This window comes from Geotrypetes seraphini, chromosome 1 (assembly GCF_902459505.1).
Source record: "Geotrypetes seraphini chromosome 1, aGeoSer1.1, whole genome shotgun sequence".
Classification (NCBI taxonomy): Eukaryota; Metazoa; Chordata; class Amphibia; order Gymnophiona; family Dermophiidae; genus Geotrypetes; species Geotrypetes seraphini.
The window spans coordinates 225,720,275-225,737,556 of record NC_047084.1 but is presented as its reverse complement, the minus strand read 5'-3'; the positions used below and the strand labels follow the sequence as shown (position 1 = coordinate 225,737,556).

Here is a 17,282-nt window from a genome sequence, read left to right as displayed (position 1 = left end):
CTTGCATACCCCTAAGGGCACACGTACCATGTGTTGAGAAACACTACTGCAGTTGATGTAACAGTTACAGTCTCCAGGAAACAAATGAGTGCAATCCCCACTAGCTATACTCATTATGCTGTTACCCACTAGTACTTGTAGCACTGGAAATAACCTTCAAAGAAGCTACTTTGGTACACTTACTGGTGCATATGCATATACCCAGAAAATATCTGACAAATACTGAAAGTTATACACAATGGCTCTACAATCAGATGGCAAATGAAAAGCATTTGGGGAAGAGAGAGAAATCTAAAGTAATTATATATTTGGCCCAAAGAACTGGTAGGACTAACACTCACCCGGCAGCAGTGGGTGTAACATAGAGGTAGTTTTCTTGGACAAAGAGAGGTGCCAGAGAGTAATCATGGAAAAAGAGGTCTGACTTGTCTATAAGAGTCATGTGAGACGTCTCTTCCCCGGAAGTAAAAACTTTTCGAACAACATCAAAAGGGCCCTGAATTGAAAATAAAAGTGGATATGGACAAATTCTATTTAAAAATTTTTTAGAATAAAGTATATGCAAATAAAACTACCTGTGTACTTTGCATCTCCAACTTATGCAAACAAGTATAAAATAGCCACACAGACTTGTGAGAATCTTAAAGATACATACTTTTTACATCCCCAAGAATGCCTCGTTTTATTTATTTTTGTAATCAATTTTATGTATAAATTTTCATATTAATAATACAAAAAGCAATATAAAACAGTTAGTTCTAATACATATGCAGTGGAAGCCCAGGTGTACTTACTGCCAGGCAAGTTTACCTACATAAATGAAACTGCAAATTGCCCTCTCTAAAGAGAGGCTAAATCAGAGATGTGCAGTTGGGTTTTTTGGATATCTACGACGACTATGCACAAGATCTAATTGCATACAATGGAGATAGTGCATGCAAATAGATCTCATGCATTCATTGGGAAATCCTGAAAACCCAGTTGAATTTGCAGCCTTTGAGGATCGATGTTGGACACACCTGGGCTAATGCTTAACCATCAGCTTGTTACACTGCTGCAACCTGTGCTTGATCTGCAGACAGCAAAACAAAGAAAAACAAATGATATCCAATATACTTGCAGTATAGTGAAGACTGGGATCATCTTCTCTTGGGAGCAAAATTTAGTACAATTTAATCAGATTTTAATCAGATTGTTCCATGTCATCAAAATCTTTGCACGGATTCAGGAATTTTTCAAAGAATCCCGCTTATAGCAACTGCTACAATTTGCATGGGACAGGGAAGGAAAAAGCTGGGGCTAGTATCTCATTGTGTTTTTCTGAAAGCCAATAACAACCATCCAATAAAGATCAAACATGTCACTATGCAAAAATTAAACTTACAGAATATTTATTACAAGCAAAGGTGAATAAGACGCCAAAGAAGAATTAAAATCATGACATAATTACAGAACTAGTTAACTATTGAACTCTTAGCCCAACACAGGTAGCAGGAAAACATCTAGAATGTAACATAGAAGATAAAATAAACTGCGTCTTGGTGGAACAAATTACATAACTAAGGAAGGATTTAAGGTATAATAATCCCAATTCAAACAATTTAGTAATCCACAGGACCATTAGCCAAACAACTTGACCAAGCTTTACCAGATATGACTTGATGGATGAAGTTTAGTCTAATGATGACTATGTATATCCTTTTTGTGTTGCAAATGTACGCTCCATTTTATATATAACAACAAACTTTTATTTATATTAACTGGAGTAGCAGTTCAACAAATAACACACAATTGGAAAAACTATGGCAGGTTAAATTATAACTTTTGGTGGAATTCAGTATGCCATATATATAAAATGGAGCGTACATTTGCAACACAAAAAGGGTATATAGATAAGTTTAAGAAGATTTGGGAACCATTAACAGACTTTTGCAATGAATGATATAATTTTCCCATAGATATTTGATAAGGGGGGTGGTGGGTGGGTTTATTTTATTCATCATAAAATATAAATAATTTAACATTATATTTTGTTTTATTGTATGCATTTCCCAAAGTAAGGGGAGGGAGGGGGGTTATAATTGAGTAATAGTTGACATACTTATTACTTTTTTTTTTTTTTTTAAATAATTCTTTATTGATTTTAAAACTTTCATCAAGTGTACAAAAATTGCAACACAATAACATAGATTTAATCACTTGTACATCTTAACGTTATATCTTATAATTGCAAATATAACCCTCCCTCTCCCATCCTGAAATCCCTCTAGTAATGTTATTTTTCATATAATAGAAATCCTCCCCCCACCCCACCCTTATCTTACATGTTAAATATAGAAATATTAGAAAAATGGCATCAATCATGACAAAAGGACGTTAACGGTTCCCAAATTTTAATGAAGTTTTTATAATTTCCATTTTGCACCGCTATTGATCTTTCCATTTTGTATATGTGACATACCGAATTCCACCAAAATTTAAAACTAAGCCTACTATGGTCTTTCCAGTTATTAGTAATATGTTGAATGGCTACTCCGGTCAAAATCAATAAAAGTTTGTTATTACACATTGATATCTGACTCTTTTTTCTCATAGACATACCAAAAAGTACAGTATCATAAGTTAATGCTACGTGATTTTCTAATAAACAATTTACTTGATCCCAGATTGAATTCCAAAAGGCTAAGATATGGGGACAATAAAACAAAAGATGATCTAAAGTTCCCATATCCAGATTACAATGCCAGCATCTATTAGACAAAGAGCTATTTAACTTTTGCAATCTAACTGGGGTCCAAAAAGCTCTATGTAACAAGAAAAAACAAGTTTGTTTCATAGATGCTGACATTGTACATCTCATTCTCCAAGACCAAATTTGTGGCCATTGAGATGCTGAAATATCATGCTTAATCTCAATGCTCCAAATATCCCTAAGAGTATTTTTAGGCTTTTTTTTTTACCAATTCACTAATAGTTTTATACCAGTGTGCGGCCTGATGTCCCAGAAAGTCCGCCTGAAAACATAAAAATTCTATGCTAGGTTGAGTATTCAAATTTTTCCATTCAGGGAATCCTGCCTGAATGGCCTGCTTCAATTGCAACCAACGAAAATATTGTGATTTGTGAAGCCCAAATTTATGTTGCAATTGTGTAAAATCCAGCAGCTTACCATTAGTAATTACATCATTTAAAGTTCTGATGCCTGCAATTATCCAATGTTTCCAGATGATCTTGAAACCGCCAATTTGAATCTTGGAGTTTAGCCATATGGATTGATTCGTTGAGTTATTAATAGTAATTGCTGTTAAATTACTGACAAATCGTAATGTTTTCCAAGTATCCATTAGAATTCTATTTTCTTTGTATAATTGGGCATCTTGATACTGAGCACATGAGAAAGATGTAAAGGAAACATGAGTCGCCATTCCAAATATAACCAATCAGGAGTATACTCAATGAGATCCGGGAGGACCCAATACATACCTTGACGTAAAATATAGGCTTGATAGTTCCTATAAAAGTTTGGAAAATTTACCCCGCCCTCCCTAATTGGTCTTTGCAAAGATGCTATAGCAATTCTAGGAGTTTTACCAAGCCAAATAAATTTTATAATAATCGAGTTCAACTTTTTATAAAAAGATCCATGAAAAAATACTGGTATCATACCCATTTGATAGCAAACTACAGGTAAAATCATCATTTTAACCGTTTGGACTCTCCCCCACCAAGATAAATGTAATGGATTCCAATGCTCACATAATTCCGTAACTTTTTTAAGAGCCTTTTTTCATTTTCTTTTACAGTCTCATCTACTGTATTTTTAATCCATATTCCTAAATATTTTAAACCATCTTCCTTCCAAACGAAAGAAAAAGACTCAAACATACTTTTTAAACAATGCACATTGAGTGGAAGAAGTTCAGACTTATTCCAATTTATTTTATAACCTGAAAATTTACCGAATTTGTCTATCAAATCTAACAAACAAGGAATGGAGGAAACAGGATTTCTCAAATATAATAAAATATCGTCTGCATAAGCAGAAAATTTATATTCCCAATTATTACGAGGAATACCCTGTATCTCCTTTGCTTGATTAATAGCTAACAATAAGGGTTCTAATACTATATCAAAACGCAAAGGAGATAGTGGACAACCTTGTCTAACTCCCCTATGTAAATGAAAACGATCTGACATTTTATTATTGATATATAATCTTGCCATAAGGGAGCTATACAAAGTCTGAAAAATTTGAATTAATCCTGAACCTATACCAAACCATTCCAAAGCTTTATACATGAAATCCCATTCCACTCTATCAAATGCTTTTTCTGCATCTAAAGATATGGCAAAAGCCAGTTCACTCATATTTTTAGTTAAATTTAAAGTGTGGAATGTCAATCTTGTGTTACTAGAAGAATGTCTATTCGCAATGAATCCAGTTTGGTGTACATCAATTATATAAGGGAGAGCCTTAGCCAATCTCATAGCCAAAGTTTTAGCCAGTAACTTTCCATCCACATTAATTAAAGATATCGGCCTATAGTTTGATACCGAAGTAGGATCTCTATTTGGCTTAGGTAAAACAATAGTTAAAGATTCTGCCATAGTACCTGTAATACAACCTTTATTTAGTTGAAATTGATATAAATTTAATAAATGAGGGAGTAATGAATTTTGAAATGTTTTATAGAATTCTACTGTAAAACCATCCCCAACTGGAGCGGATCCAACTCTAAGAGACTTCAATGCAGTTTCTACTTCTTTTAATGTTATAGGCTCATCTAATCTTCTTTTTATATGATCAGGAAGTTTTGGACCCACTAATAAATTTAAAAATTCCACACCATTTTGAAGTTTATCAGCATAAGACTCGGAAGAATACAAATCTTTATAAAAATTAAGAAATTGATTTAAAATATCATTAATCTTAGTATGCAAATTTCCACTACTATCTTTAATTGCTATTATTTTTACTCTTCTTTTTTTTTTGCTTTAAGATAATTTGCAAGTAATCTTCCTGCCTTATTGGAACTTCCATAATACAAAGTTTGCTGGGAAAACAAATCTTTCCTCGCCAATCTTGAAGATATCTCATTATATTTCCCTTTTACTTTTAATAATTCTTGTAAAGTATCATTCTGCCAATTATTAATTAATTTAGATTCTAGAAATTTAATTTCATTTTCCAGATCAGTGAATTGTTTAACCAATAGTTTCCTAGTATGTGCCGAATAAGAAATAATATGACCTCTCATAGTAGCTTTAAAAGCATCCCACAATATTTCAGTGTTAATATCCGCTGTATTATTAATTTGGAAAAATTCAGATATCTTCTCCTTAAATTCTTCAAGAAAAATTGAATCTGCAATCACTGTATTATCAAATCTCCAAACTGATCTATTTATTTCTTGTTTATCTAGACTACATTTAATCCATACCCCTCCATGATCTGACAAAATAATTGGATCAATGGAAGCTTGTAACACCTGTTTTACCATTGAATTTGAAACCAAAACATAATCAATTCTTGAAAAAGATTTATGAACTTGTGAAAAAAAAGAAAATTCCTGATCATTAAAATGAAGAATTCTCCATATATCTTTTAAATCACAAGAATTTACCAGATTTTCTAACCCTAAAGATTTTATATTTTTACTTGGTTTTTTATCCATAAAAGGATCCATTACAGCACTGAAATCTCCAGCTACAACTAAATTAGAAGCAGCCAGTGGGAGTATTAATTGTTGTAAAGATTTAAAATAATCATTTTGATTCGAATTAGGGGCGTAGACATTAATCAAAGTCAAGGTATTATTTCCCATTCTCATTTCCACCTTAATCCATCTTCCTAAGGGATCAAACTCCAACAATTTAAATGAAGCTGAACATTTATTACTAATCAAAATAGCAACCTCTGCTTTTTTTCTAACTGCAGGGGCAAAAAAACAGTGCTTTACCCATTCGCCTTCGAGTCTTTTTGATTCAACATCTGAAAGGTGCGTCTCTTGGATAAAATATATATCAGCTTTCTGCTTTTTCAAGAAAGTAAGCATTTTTTTTCTTTTTACTGGATGATTGAGACCATTAACGTTAAGGGAAAAAATTTTAGTCTCCATTATATTTAATAATTTTCAAAAATCTCTTCTCAAATGTAAAGAATAAATAATAAAATAAGTCAAGATTAGATGCCATTTTCGAAACCCTCATTTTTAGAACAAAACACTTCCCCCAATTATCATCACTCCCCTTGTTAATCCCTATCCCACCCATCCCCCCCCCTAAATATTGACATAAATAACTTGGAACCACACATATAAGTTCAGATGAGTCCAGAAAATTTCCCAACAGACCACAATATTAACACAATATTATATTAATCATATTATATACTTCTCTTATTATTGTTATAATCCAATCCTTAAATACCCATCAAAAACCTTAATACCCAAATTCCCAATCTAAATAGATCTAATTGATCTAATATGAAGATAATAATAAAACTATCTTGCTTAACTAATCAATAAATAGTTATTCTTAGTATCCTTTAACATATATTATCTGCATGTAATGCTTACAAACAATATATGTTAAAGGATTATGTATAAAAAGGAGACAAGTTATAAATCTATAAGTTATTTATAATATCAAATAACTTCTGTTCATATGTACTCATTGATCATCCCCTTTAAAAAGTGTGCAGATGTTAATTAATAAAATTCCCAACACTCTATATTATCAATGAGATTCAGTGCAAAGCAAATTAAAAATTAAGATAAATATATTGAACGATTGAATCTTGTGCAGAATGAGTTCAACACTAGACCAAGGGTAATTCCCTTTTTGAAAGAAAATTCCACATTGAAAGTTCCTAATATGTCATATTCTTTGTGCATAATTTTACTTATCCAATTCATCAGGGATTCATATTTATAAATAGAGATGGAGTCATAAGACTCAATATTCCTCTTCTTCTTTCTCCTCTCTTTTTCCACCTTCTTAGTCATATTTCGCATAATATATATAAATTATAACTTCAAGAGCCATAAGGGATGAGCAACAAAACATAAGGAAAGCATATCATCTCCTAATATGTAATAAGCCTGTCATATGCCCCTCAATTATATATGGCTTTCCTGTGCACAAGAACCATTGTTCAGTCTGAAGATGATGTCTACGCTGAAGAGTCCAATCAATGAACAAATATTTCCAAGAAATCCAATTTCAATGTTGCTGCCTTTACTTTAGGAAACGTTCTCAGCTCATTCTTCCATCAAGCGCCTCTGGATATCAGTCTCCTTTCTTGAACAGAAAGGTGAACTCCTCAGTTCAAGAGTTTTAGTATGGATGGCATATCCCTATGCATTTTGATATGCAAGCGATCAGACAACTTGTCAGTGTAATGAGCATAATGTTCCACCACAGTCATGTTATATCCTCATGTAGAATTATTCACAGTCTCGTACTCATATTCAGAATCATCCTTCATATTCTATGAATTCAGTTGTTCTGAAAAATCTAGTATCATCACAAATTCTTCTTTGAATCTTAAAAAGGTCCAAAAGATGGTATCTTGTACACAGGATCCACTTTTATCCATTTATTTAAAAGGCATATCCCATATCCCAGCACTTACATATAAACATATATATTGTATGCTTACTGTACCTAATAATTAGAAAGTATTCTTGGAATATTTGACTAGATAGTCAAAAAAAAAAAAAAACCCCACATATTTTTGTTGAAATCTTACTGCAATAAGCAAAAGCATATAATATTATTATGCATACTGTAAATCTTCCAAAGAAGAATGTTCAGTACAATAGGTTAGCCCAGGCATTTGTAGTGCTTATTGTTTCACAGTTCGTCTGTATTGTCAATCTGTCGTAGCACCTTGAAAATTGTTAATGTAAAATAACTTGTTTTATTGTTCTATACTATAATGCTTTTATTATGTAATTCGCTTAGATTTAATAGGCGAACCATCAAATTTTAATAAACTTGAAACTTATAGAACTCAGAATGCATTCAAATCCTCACTTTAAACTGGAAAAATTCCTTTACCGTTACATATTAAAATAAACTTTGGAAATCTAAATCAATTCTTTATAATATATAGTATATAGATATATATTTAAAACATATGCAACAAACCACTCAGATTCATTCATTCATAGGTTACTCTCTCTGATTTAAAAATTCCTTAAGTTTCTCAGGGTTATCAAAGCTGAATGTTTTATTGCCCACTGTAACTTTCATAACTGCTGGATACAACAACCCATATTTAGCTCCAATTTCTCTGAGTGATGGACGCAGATCTAGAAACTGCTTTCTCCTCTGTGCTGTGGATTTTGCAAAATCTGGGACTATATGAATCTTGGCATCTTGACACCGCAGATTTTGATTTTCTTTTGCTAGTCTAATAATTTCCAGGGCATGCTGAAATCTTAGCACTTTAAAAATTATCGGTCTAAGTCCAACAAGTTTGTCAGGTCTTCTGGTTGGGACTCTGTGTGCCCTTTCAATTTCAATAGGGTGTTTTGCTTTAAAAGGCAGGACTTTTATGATGAAATTTTCTAAAAAGGATATCATGTTCCCTTTCTCCACCCCTTCCGGTATCCCTATCACTCTCAGATTCGACCTTCTCATCCTATTCGAGCAGTCCTCCAGTTCTCTGGTAAGGGAATCAATTTTCTCTCCATCCTCCTTCATTTTCTTCTTTAGAAATTCAAACCCTTCAACATTCTTTTCCAGTTGGTTAACTTTTATTTCTAAGACCTCCGTTCTTCTATTTAATGTGGACACTTCATCCTGCAGCTCATTTAACTTTTTTGAGTTTGATAAAACAATTTCTTTGATGGCTTTAATTTCTTTAAACATTTCCTCCTCCCACTTGCTATCCTTCGGCAACGGAGTTTTTGACGTTGTCACCGGCTCCGGTTTCGATCTTTTTACGCTGCCAGCGTTTGTTATTGCCGCGTCATTTTTTGTTTGTTTACCGGAGGCCATCCCGACTTACTAATTTTAAAAAAATTGAAACTTTCTATTTTTCCGACACTAGTTTATTTAATATAATGTCTGATAATATCGGGAGCTCCTTCCTCACCCGACCATTCGTGCGTGCTTCCAAGCCACGCTCCCTGCTTATTACTTATTAAGTATTATATGCTGTTAAAAATTATAGTACAAGAGTATATAATGAAATGTTATATTTACAGTAAGGTATGAAAGAATGTCAAGTGTATACTTAATGAATTTGTATGAATTTAGATTGTACACTTCTTATATGAAAAATGAATAAAAAACTTAAAACAAAAAAAAAAACCCCCAAAAAAAAACAACTAATGATGACTATGTGGGGGTAATGTTTTTCCAAATCTTTTTATTATTAAAAGTTAAAATACTTACAGGGTTTGCTAAATTAAGCAAAGTTCAATGTTTAAGTTTAAGATAACTCAATGTTCCATCTTGTTGTATGAGTCATGTAAACTTATAGTTGATTTGAGTTAGGGCTCAATTTATAACCATAAGGGCAAGCAAAATATGATATCATATTAAGCTATAGAGAAGTATTACAGAGAAAGCTAATATTAGCTAGTTGAGGGGTGAGGCCCCACCCCCTCACCCCACCCTTTGATTCCACTGGAATTAGTTATGCTAATCCTCCAATGGTCTTTTGGTCAAGAACAGATGGGAAGTTAGGGGGGTTTTATAATTTGGACTTATGTAAATTTCAAGGGCTCGTCCTCATTATTAATTTGTCTCAAGGTCCCCCCCAAATATACGGGTGCTTCTCCATGGACTCTTATCTATGAGAACAAATAAATGACATGTACTTATTATCACTGAATGTGAAAGGCTTAAACTCCCCTGGTAAAAGTAGCTTAATGTTTAAAGAAGCAAGATACTTGCAAGCAGACATATTTATACAAAAAACCCATTTACTATCTAGATATAAATATTTGCTGAAACAAACATTATAAAAGTACTTATTTAACAAGTAATCAATTGGCACCTAAGACTGAAGGAGTGGGCATCATCGTTTCTAATGTTCAACCATGGCAGATAAATACCATAGTCAGAGATAAGGGTGGCTCGCCTGAATTCCTACCCTGCAGAGGTGCACTACCATCACAACCATCATCTTGATAAAGGTTCATGGTGCTGTCACGGGAGCCAGTAAGGAAGCCTCTCAGTACCGAGCAGCAGCGCCAAATCGCGCTCCTGCTCGTGCCGCTCAGTGGCCAAAGGAACTCGCGGCAGCTGGTTAGCAGCAGGGCAGGAACTTGGAAAGTTCGCTCCTGCCCACTGTACCTCTACCAGGGATCGGCAAGATGAGGTATGAGGCAACGGCAGGGAGGGGGCAGAGCCTGGGAGGGAGGGAGCTGGGTGCAGAGTCTGACAGGGGAGGGGGGAGGAAGGTAAGGAAGGGGGCTGGTGCAATGCCTGACAGGGGAGAGAGGGAAGGGTGCTGGGTGCAGAGCTTGGCAGGGAGGGGGCTGTGGTATGTGTGTACCTATCAAGCCCCCTGAGAACACACTGCATACAAGAACACTTTTACTACACAATGAACTAAGGAATGGATTTCTACCAAATACATTCTTTAAAATATTATTTTTTTAAAGAAAAAGCTCCTGTTCTTTCTATGTGACTATCCTGCTTTTTAATTTTGTGATAAAATATTAAGTTATAGGATATTCAATTTCTAAGGGGATCTGAATGCCAAACTAAAATTTATGAAATCAAATCAACTATTTACACTGGCTGCAAATGCCTTGTTTATGCTCCAGCTGAAGCTCCTGACAGGGCAGGACATTTGAATATTAAGCCGCCCGTCTTATATTCAAGTCAACCATTTTTCCTCCTTTTTGGGGGGGAAAGGGAGGTCTCGACTTATATTCAGATCGACTTATAATCAAGTATATATGGTATCTCTTACCTATCGCCCAATTAAATTGTTTTCACAATTACTGAGGTATTTTGCCAACTAAGTTTAGCGCCCTTTATAGAAACAGCCCCTCAATGTATAATTTTACATTTTCAATTAAAATAGAATATACACATGTTTTATACCATATTATAACATATCTTGTAAAATTACTCCCCAACTCCACCCTCCCCCTTGAGTGTGCTAAATACAGCTAAGAAGGAAAAGAAAAGAACCGATGACTATTCATCGCAATACTTTGCCAATGGCCCCCATATCTTTACAAAGTTATTATATGTTCCTTTTTGTATCGCTATTGCTCTTGGGTGGGGTTATTACACTATTAGATTTTATGTGTTAGATATTATAGTGCTATATTGGAATTACTTGTATGATGTATTTTTGTGCACTTGTTGTTTTGATTTGAAAATGAATAAAGAATTAAAAAAAAAAAAATGTATCATTTTATGTAGCATGTACTGTATAACTCTATAGCATATATGATTCTATATATAATTCTGCAGTATATAGCAGATATAACTCTATGTAGCGATATGCAGCTTGTAACCTGCCTAGAACTCCAATTTGAAAGGAAAAATTTAAAGACAAAAATAGCAATTCTCAGTTTTAGGTGTACTAAATCCTATGAAATTGTAATATTTACCACTGTCTTTTACATGTTTATTCCTTCCTTCCCCTGATACTGAGTCCATACTGGTCAATGAATTTAAAGGTGCTGACTACCACTGGCTGGATCTGACTGGGATATTCAATGCCAGGCCTAATCCAGGCACCAGACTAATGTTTAATGGCACTTGATATATCTCCATTCAAACAAAGTAGGCCACAATAATAAAAACAGATTTATAAGGAAAGCTGCCAAAAATTATTCAGATCCCAGTTGATAGTCAAACCAGTGCTCAGAAAATTGGTCAGATAACATTAAGACAGTCTTTTTGCTATCCTAACTTTATCTGAATACTTACCTGGTTAGTGGATTAAAAATCACCACAACCAGGTAAATCTTGGTTCTGCTCTGAACTGCCCCAACACGGGAGTCAAGAGCACATATTCGGTAGTAGGTTCTCTGGAGCTGGCCAGTGGGATTTAGCTAGGTAGGAACCTTCCTATCAGGTTAAATCCTTTTGAATGTCTACCCTTTTTCATTTTTAGTACTGAAATGTATTATTCCACAGCATATCGTTTTGAGCTTTCTAGCTTATTACTTGAAACAAAAAAACTAGATAATGTACAACAGAAACTATAGTCGAGACAGGCTGACAACTCCTACCAGCTTGATATCCTTTTTGGCTCTGTTGGCATCATCTTTGGCCTGATCGTAATTCAGTGATTTATTTCTTGCACACCACATACTAAGATTATGTAAAACCTGTAAAAGAACCAAACCCAAAAAAAGAATTTTACTAGAACAGTGGCTATAAAGAAACACAATAATAGAGAACCTAATTATACTCTTGAAATAAGTACTCAGGCAGTGTTTGAAATTAAAGTCTCAAGACACCATCAAGACTCAGAAATAAGAAAAAAGCCCACCATTCTCATTTAGTTGGTGCTAATAGATTGGATCAAGTTAAACTCTTTAGATCAGCGTCTCATTTTAAGAAACTATATGACTTAACACAACTGAATAGTGCTTCTCTTCCTTCAGCAGATGATCTAGCTAATTTTTTTCAGAATACAATCAATGTTATCAGACCACAGCTAGATTTGGATTCTAATATACACATGGAAAACTATGAGCAATTTAGGAGACATGATGGCCCGGATTCTGCAAAGTGCGTCCTACAGTTGTCTAATCTGCCAATCGGGACGCATGTTTAAAAAAAAAAAAAAAAAAAAAAAAAGCTCCCCAGGCAGGCCGCCTATATTGAAGGCGCCTCCAGGAGCCTAGGGAAGCCCACAAGACTGCCTAAGCTTGCCTAGGCGGTAGCCTTAGGCGAATCTAGGCGGCCCTATGCGTCTTCCTAATAGAGCGGGAGACACTTACAATGTAAGCCAGCAAAATGCTGGCCTATACTGTAAGTTGACATGGCCGCTATACTTATCGCAGCAAGGGATCTCCCTGCCGCGATAGGTATAGTGGCCACCTGTCCCCCTCCTCCCCCCCCACCGGCAGGACAATGCCCAACCCCTCCTGACGGAAGGCCGCCCCCACGATTGCCAGAAGGAGGGTGCCCAACCCCTCCTGCCAGAATAAGACCCCCCCACCTCCCCTCCCAATCACTAGCAGAAGGGTGCTCAACCCCTCCTGCCAGAAGGCTGCCCACCCCCATGATTGCCAGCAGGAGGGTGCCCAACCCCGATAAGTCTAAAGCCTGGGCTGGAAAGGGGCGGCCCGCCTCATTTCGAAGAGGCGGGCCAGACGGTAGGAAGACCTGGCCGGCCAACGTTGAAAGGTTAGTGGGGGGCGGGATTCGGAGGGGGGTGTTAGCGGGGGGGGGGGGGTCCAGAGGGGGCGTCCTCCTGTCGGCAATCGTGGGGGTGGGCAGCCTTCTGGCAGGAGGGGTTGGGCGTCCTCCTGCTGACGATCGTCGTTGGGGGGAGGGGGTACAGGCGGCAGCCATTATATCTATCGCGGCAGGGAGATCCCTTGCCACGATAAGTGTAGCGGCCGCATCTACACTAACCCGGTTCTGTAACCAGCGTCTGTAACATGGTCGTCAGTTACAGAATTCGGTTTATTTAGAAGGGTATAGGCCCGATTCTGTATAGGACATCCCTCCCAGGAGTCCTATACAGAATCCAGGCTGATATGTTTAGCAGTTCTATATATATATATCATGGACTGATTTTGACCAGCTACATGTTTCTACATTAAAATCTCTGCTGAGTATTATACTGTGCTCTTCATAGTTGTCCAGCTTATATAATTAAAGAAGCACCAGAATTTTTTTAAGCATGTTGTGGCATTGAATAAGCATTCAGCTCCAAGGGGGATTTATCCCTAAAAGTTCTGGAAAAATAATTTTGACACCTCTAGTTAAAAACTAGAGGTGTCAAAACTAAAGGGGCCTCAGGAAGTCTAACTATTTCATCATTTACAAAATTAGTAGAAGTTTTAATTACTCTGCAGTTGGAGTCCTATCAAGAAAGATTTAATATCTTTCAAGAAAGATTTAATATCTTGCATTATTCACAATCTGGATTTCATAAATATTATTGCACTGAAATGGTAATTGAAGCTATACATGCAGATAGATCTTTGCTAGGGAAGCATCAGAAAGTTGTTTTACTACAGTTCAACCTTTCTTATGCATTTGACTTAGTTGATTACCCTCTTATGCTGTTGATACCGAGTTCTCTTGGAATAGGAAGAAAGGTACTACAAAGGTTCGAGGGTTTTCTATGTCATAGATCCTATACAGTAAAATTCCTAAAATCCTTTTCTACTTCAGGGAAACCATCTTGTGGGGTGCCCCAATTGTTCAGAGCTTACTTATTTCTTAACTTGACTATTGTGATCTCTGCTATACTGATACATCTAAATTGCTGTTGAAAAGTTGCAAATTATCCATAATGTTGCTGCAAAATAAAGAGATTATGTACATACCTTGGTAAGCTCTTTTCCAGTAGATAGGTGAGACATTCCAGACAAATGGGTATTGTACCCATGGCCGCATGCCATCTGCAGAAGGAATCCAGTTAGAATTTTTCTTTTATACTTCACTGAGCTCCTTTGCTCCACCTACAGTTAGTACCCAAACCCCAAGGGTCACCAAACCAACGTGAAGTAGAGACACCCATACCAATCAAGGTCATAAATAACTGTTCTGCTGAAAGGAGTAACATAAGAATATCAGCTGCAAACAGCCGGCAAAACCTCAAAGAAGCTCAGAAACTACTCCTGTTGAAAAGAGGAACATAGCTACAGTATACTCCCTAAGCCCCAAGGGCTGACTGTTATCCAAGGTACAACTTGGAGATGCATGAAACAAACTGAGATAATAGTCAGGTGCAGGAAGGACAGGGTGGGAGTCTAGAATGTCTCACCTGTCTTCTGAAAAAGAGCTTACCAGGGTAAGTACATAATATATTTTTCTAGTGCAATAGGTGAGACATTTTAGACAAGTGGGACGTACAAAAGCAGTCCCCAAAAAGCCAAGGCAGACTGACCGCCGACTCTCAAGACTAAGGACCCAAAGACAGAGGAGTCCTGTCTTGCCGCCACATGCCCACTGCAAAAACAGGGCAAAAGGGTGTAGAGAGGACCTTCTCAAGGGAAACAACTCTAGCTTTAGCCCAAGAAGAAGCTACACATCTAGAAGCAGAAAGCATGTAGGCTGACGAAAGGGTCTCATGGTTCTATCTGGAAATCGAGGCCTTAGCAATGGGAAAGCCCCACTGGACAGAATAAGTCAACACAAACAAATGGTCAGAAAGACAAACTCATTTGCAACCACCAAATAGCGAAGCAGAACTCCGTGCATATCCAGGGATCCTCAAAACACAATCCTGTGTCTTTGAACCAGTAGGCTGAAAAACAAACACACGTACTTCCTGATCACCATGTAAAGCCCAAATCATCTTTGGCAGGAAAAAAGGAACTATGCATAAGGAAATTCCAGTCACCAAGATTCAGAGGAACGGTTCATTGCAAGAAAGAGCCTGGAGTCAGGAGAGCGATCAGAAAAACCATCTGGAGCATCAAGGCCAAGAGGAAAGCATCCCAAAAAGGCTCAAAGGAAGTCTTCAATAGACTATACAGCACCAGGGTGAAGTTCTAGAAAAAGAACAGGAGATAAATTGGTGGTCCAATGCTAAGAGCCCCTGTCAGAAATCTGGCAACATCAGGGCAAGGCGCCAAAGATGATGGATGAACCCGGGCATAAAAACAAGAAAGCCCAGCCACTTGGATCCACAGGGATTCCACAGAAAGGCCTTGTTCAAGACCAGTCTGGAGAAAAGTCAGCACCACTGAAAGTGGATTGGAATATGGCTCCGCATGGTCCCGAGCGCACCAATGCTGAAAATTCTTATATGCTGTAGTGTATGCAGATACATAGAAACATGTATTTAAAGCTATAAAATGGAGACAGCCCAACCTACTGGAACTGACTAATTCAAACTACCTCAACCAGACACAGGAGAACTCACACACTATTCACACACCCACCTACCAAAAATGTCAAACAAAGAAGAATGTACAACAACCTACTAGCCACCAGAGCAGCAAAATTGGACAGACAACTCATAAATCTGCTATCCTCGACCACAGACTATAAAACCTTCAAAAAAGAAACAAAAACCCTACTCTTCAAAAAGTACATTAAACCTTTATAACAGAACCAGACCTCCCCAAACTTCACCCAAAACACCATCTACATAGCAAATCAAAAATATTCAAAGCACTCATTAGACATTTACTAGTATCTTGACAATTCTCTTGTAATCCACCGAATGTATTTCGTAACATCATGATAATTCTTGTGTAATCCGCCTTGAACCGTACGGTAACGGCGGAATAGAAATCACTATTGTAATGTAATATAATGACAGAAAAAGGTCAAATGGCCCATCCAATCTGCCCATCCGCAGTAATCATTATCTCTTCCTCTCTCAAAGAGATTCCACAAGCCTATCCCAGGCCCTCTTGAATTCAGAAACAATCTCTGTCTCCACCACCTCTTACGGGAGACTGTTCCACGCATCTACCACCCTTTCTGTAAAAAACTATTTTCTTAGATTACTCTGAGCCTATCACCTCTTAACTTCATCCTATGCCCTCATTCCAGAGCTTCCTTTCAAATGAAAGAGAATCAATTCATGCACATTTATATCACGTAGGTATTTAAACGTCTCTATCATATCTCCCTTCTCCCGCCTTTCCTCTAAAGTATACAGATTGAGATCTTTAAGTCTGTCCCCATACACCTTACAACGAACACCACGCACCATTTTAGTAGCCTTCTTCTGGACCGACTCCATTCTTTTTATATCTTTTTGAAGGTGCGGCCTCCAGAATTATACACAATATTCTAAATAAGGTCTCACCAAAGTCTTATACAGGGGCATCAATACCTCCTTTTTCCTACTGGCCATACTTCTCCCTATGTACCCTAGCATCTTTCTAGCTTTCGCCATCACCTTTTCAACCTGTTTGGCCACCTTTTTTTTAATATACGTTAGATAGATTACCCCTCTCCCACCCACCCACCCTGGATGTGTATGATCAAACGGCAAAATCAACAATCACTCCAAACATCCATAAATTTCCTATAATGTCCCTAATGTGTGGCCATCATACGTTCCATTTTAAAAGTGTGGCATAGAGATTCCCACCAGAAAGTATAATTTAACCGATCCCAGTTTTTCCAATTCCTCAAAATAAGTTGTA

At 36.7% G+C, this 17,282-nt stretch overlaps 1 protein-coding gene across 7 annotated transcripts in view; it reads right to left on the bottom strand.

The window, feature by feature from the left end:
• Positions 1-17,282, bottom strand: part of RFC1 (replication factor C subunit 1) — a 363,193-nt gene that overhangs the window by 49,060 nt on the left and 296,851 nt on the right. For all 7 annotated transcript variants that reach the window (XM_033947362.1, XM_033947360.1, XM_033947358.1 and 4 more), the window contains 2 exons: positions 12,219-12,317; positions 342-496 (listed from right to left, as the gene is read on the bottom strand). In XM_033947362.1, the coding sequence (XP_033803253.1) occupies positions 342-496; positions 12,219-12,317 (254 nt within the window). The remainder of the gene's footprint in view (positions 1-341; positions 497-12,218; positions 12,318-17,282) is intronic.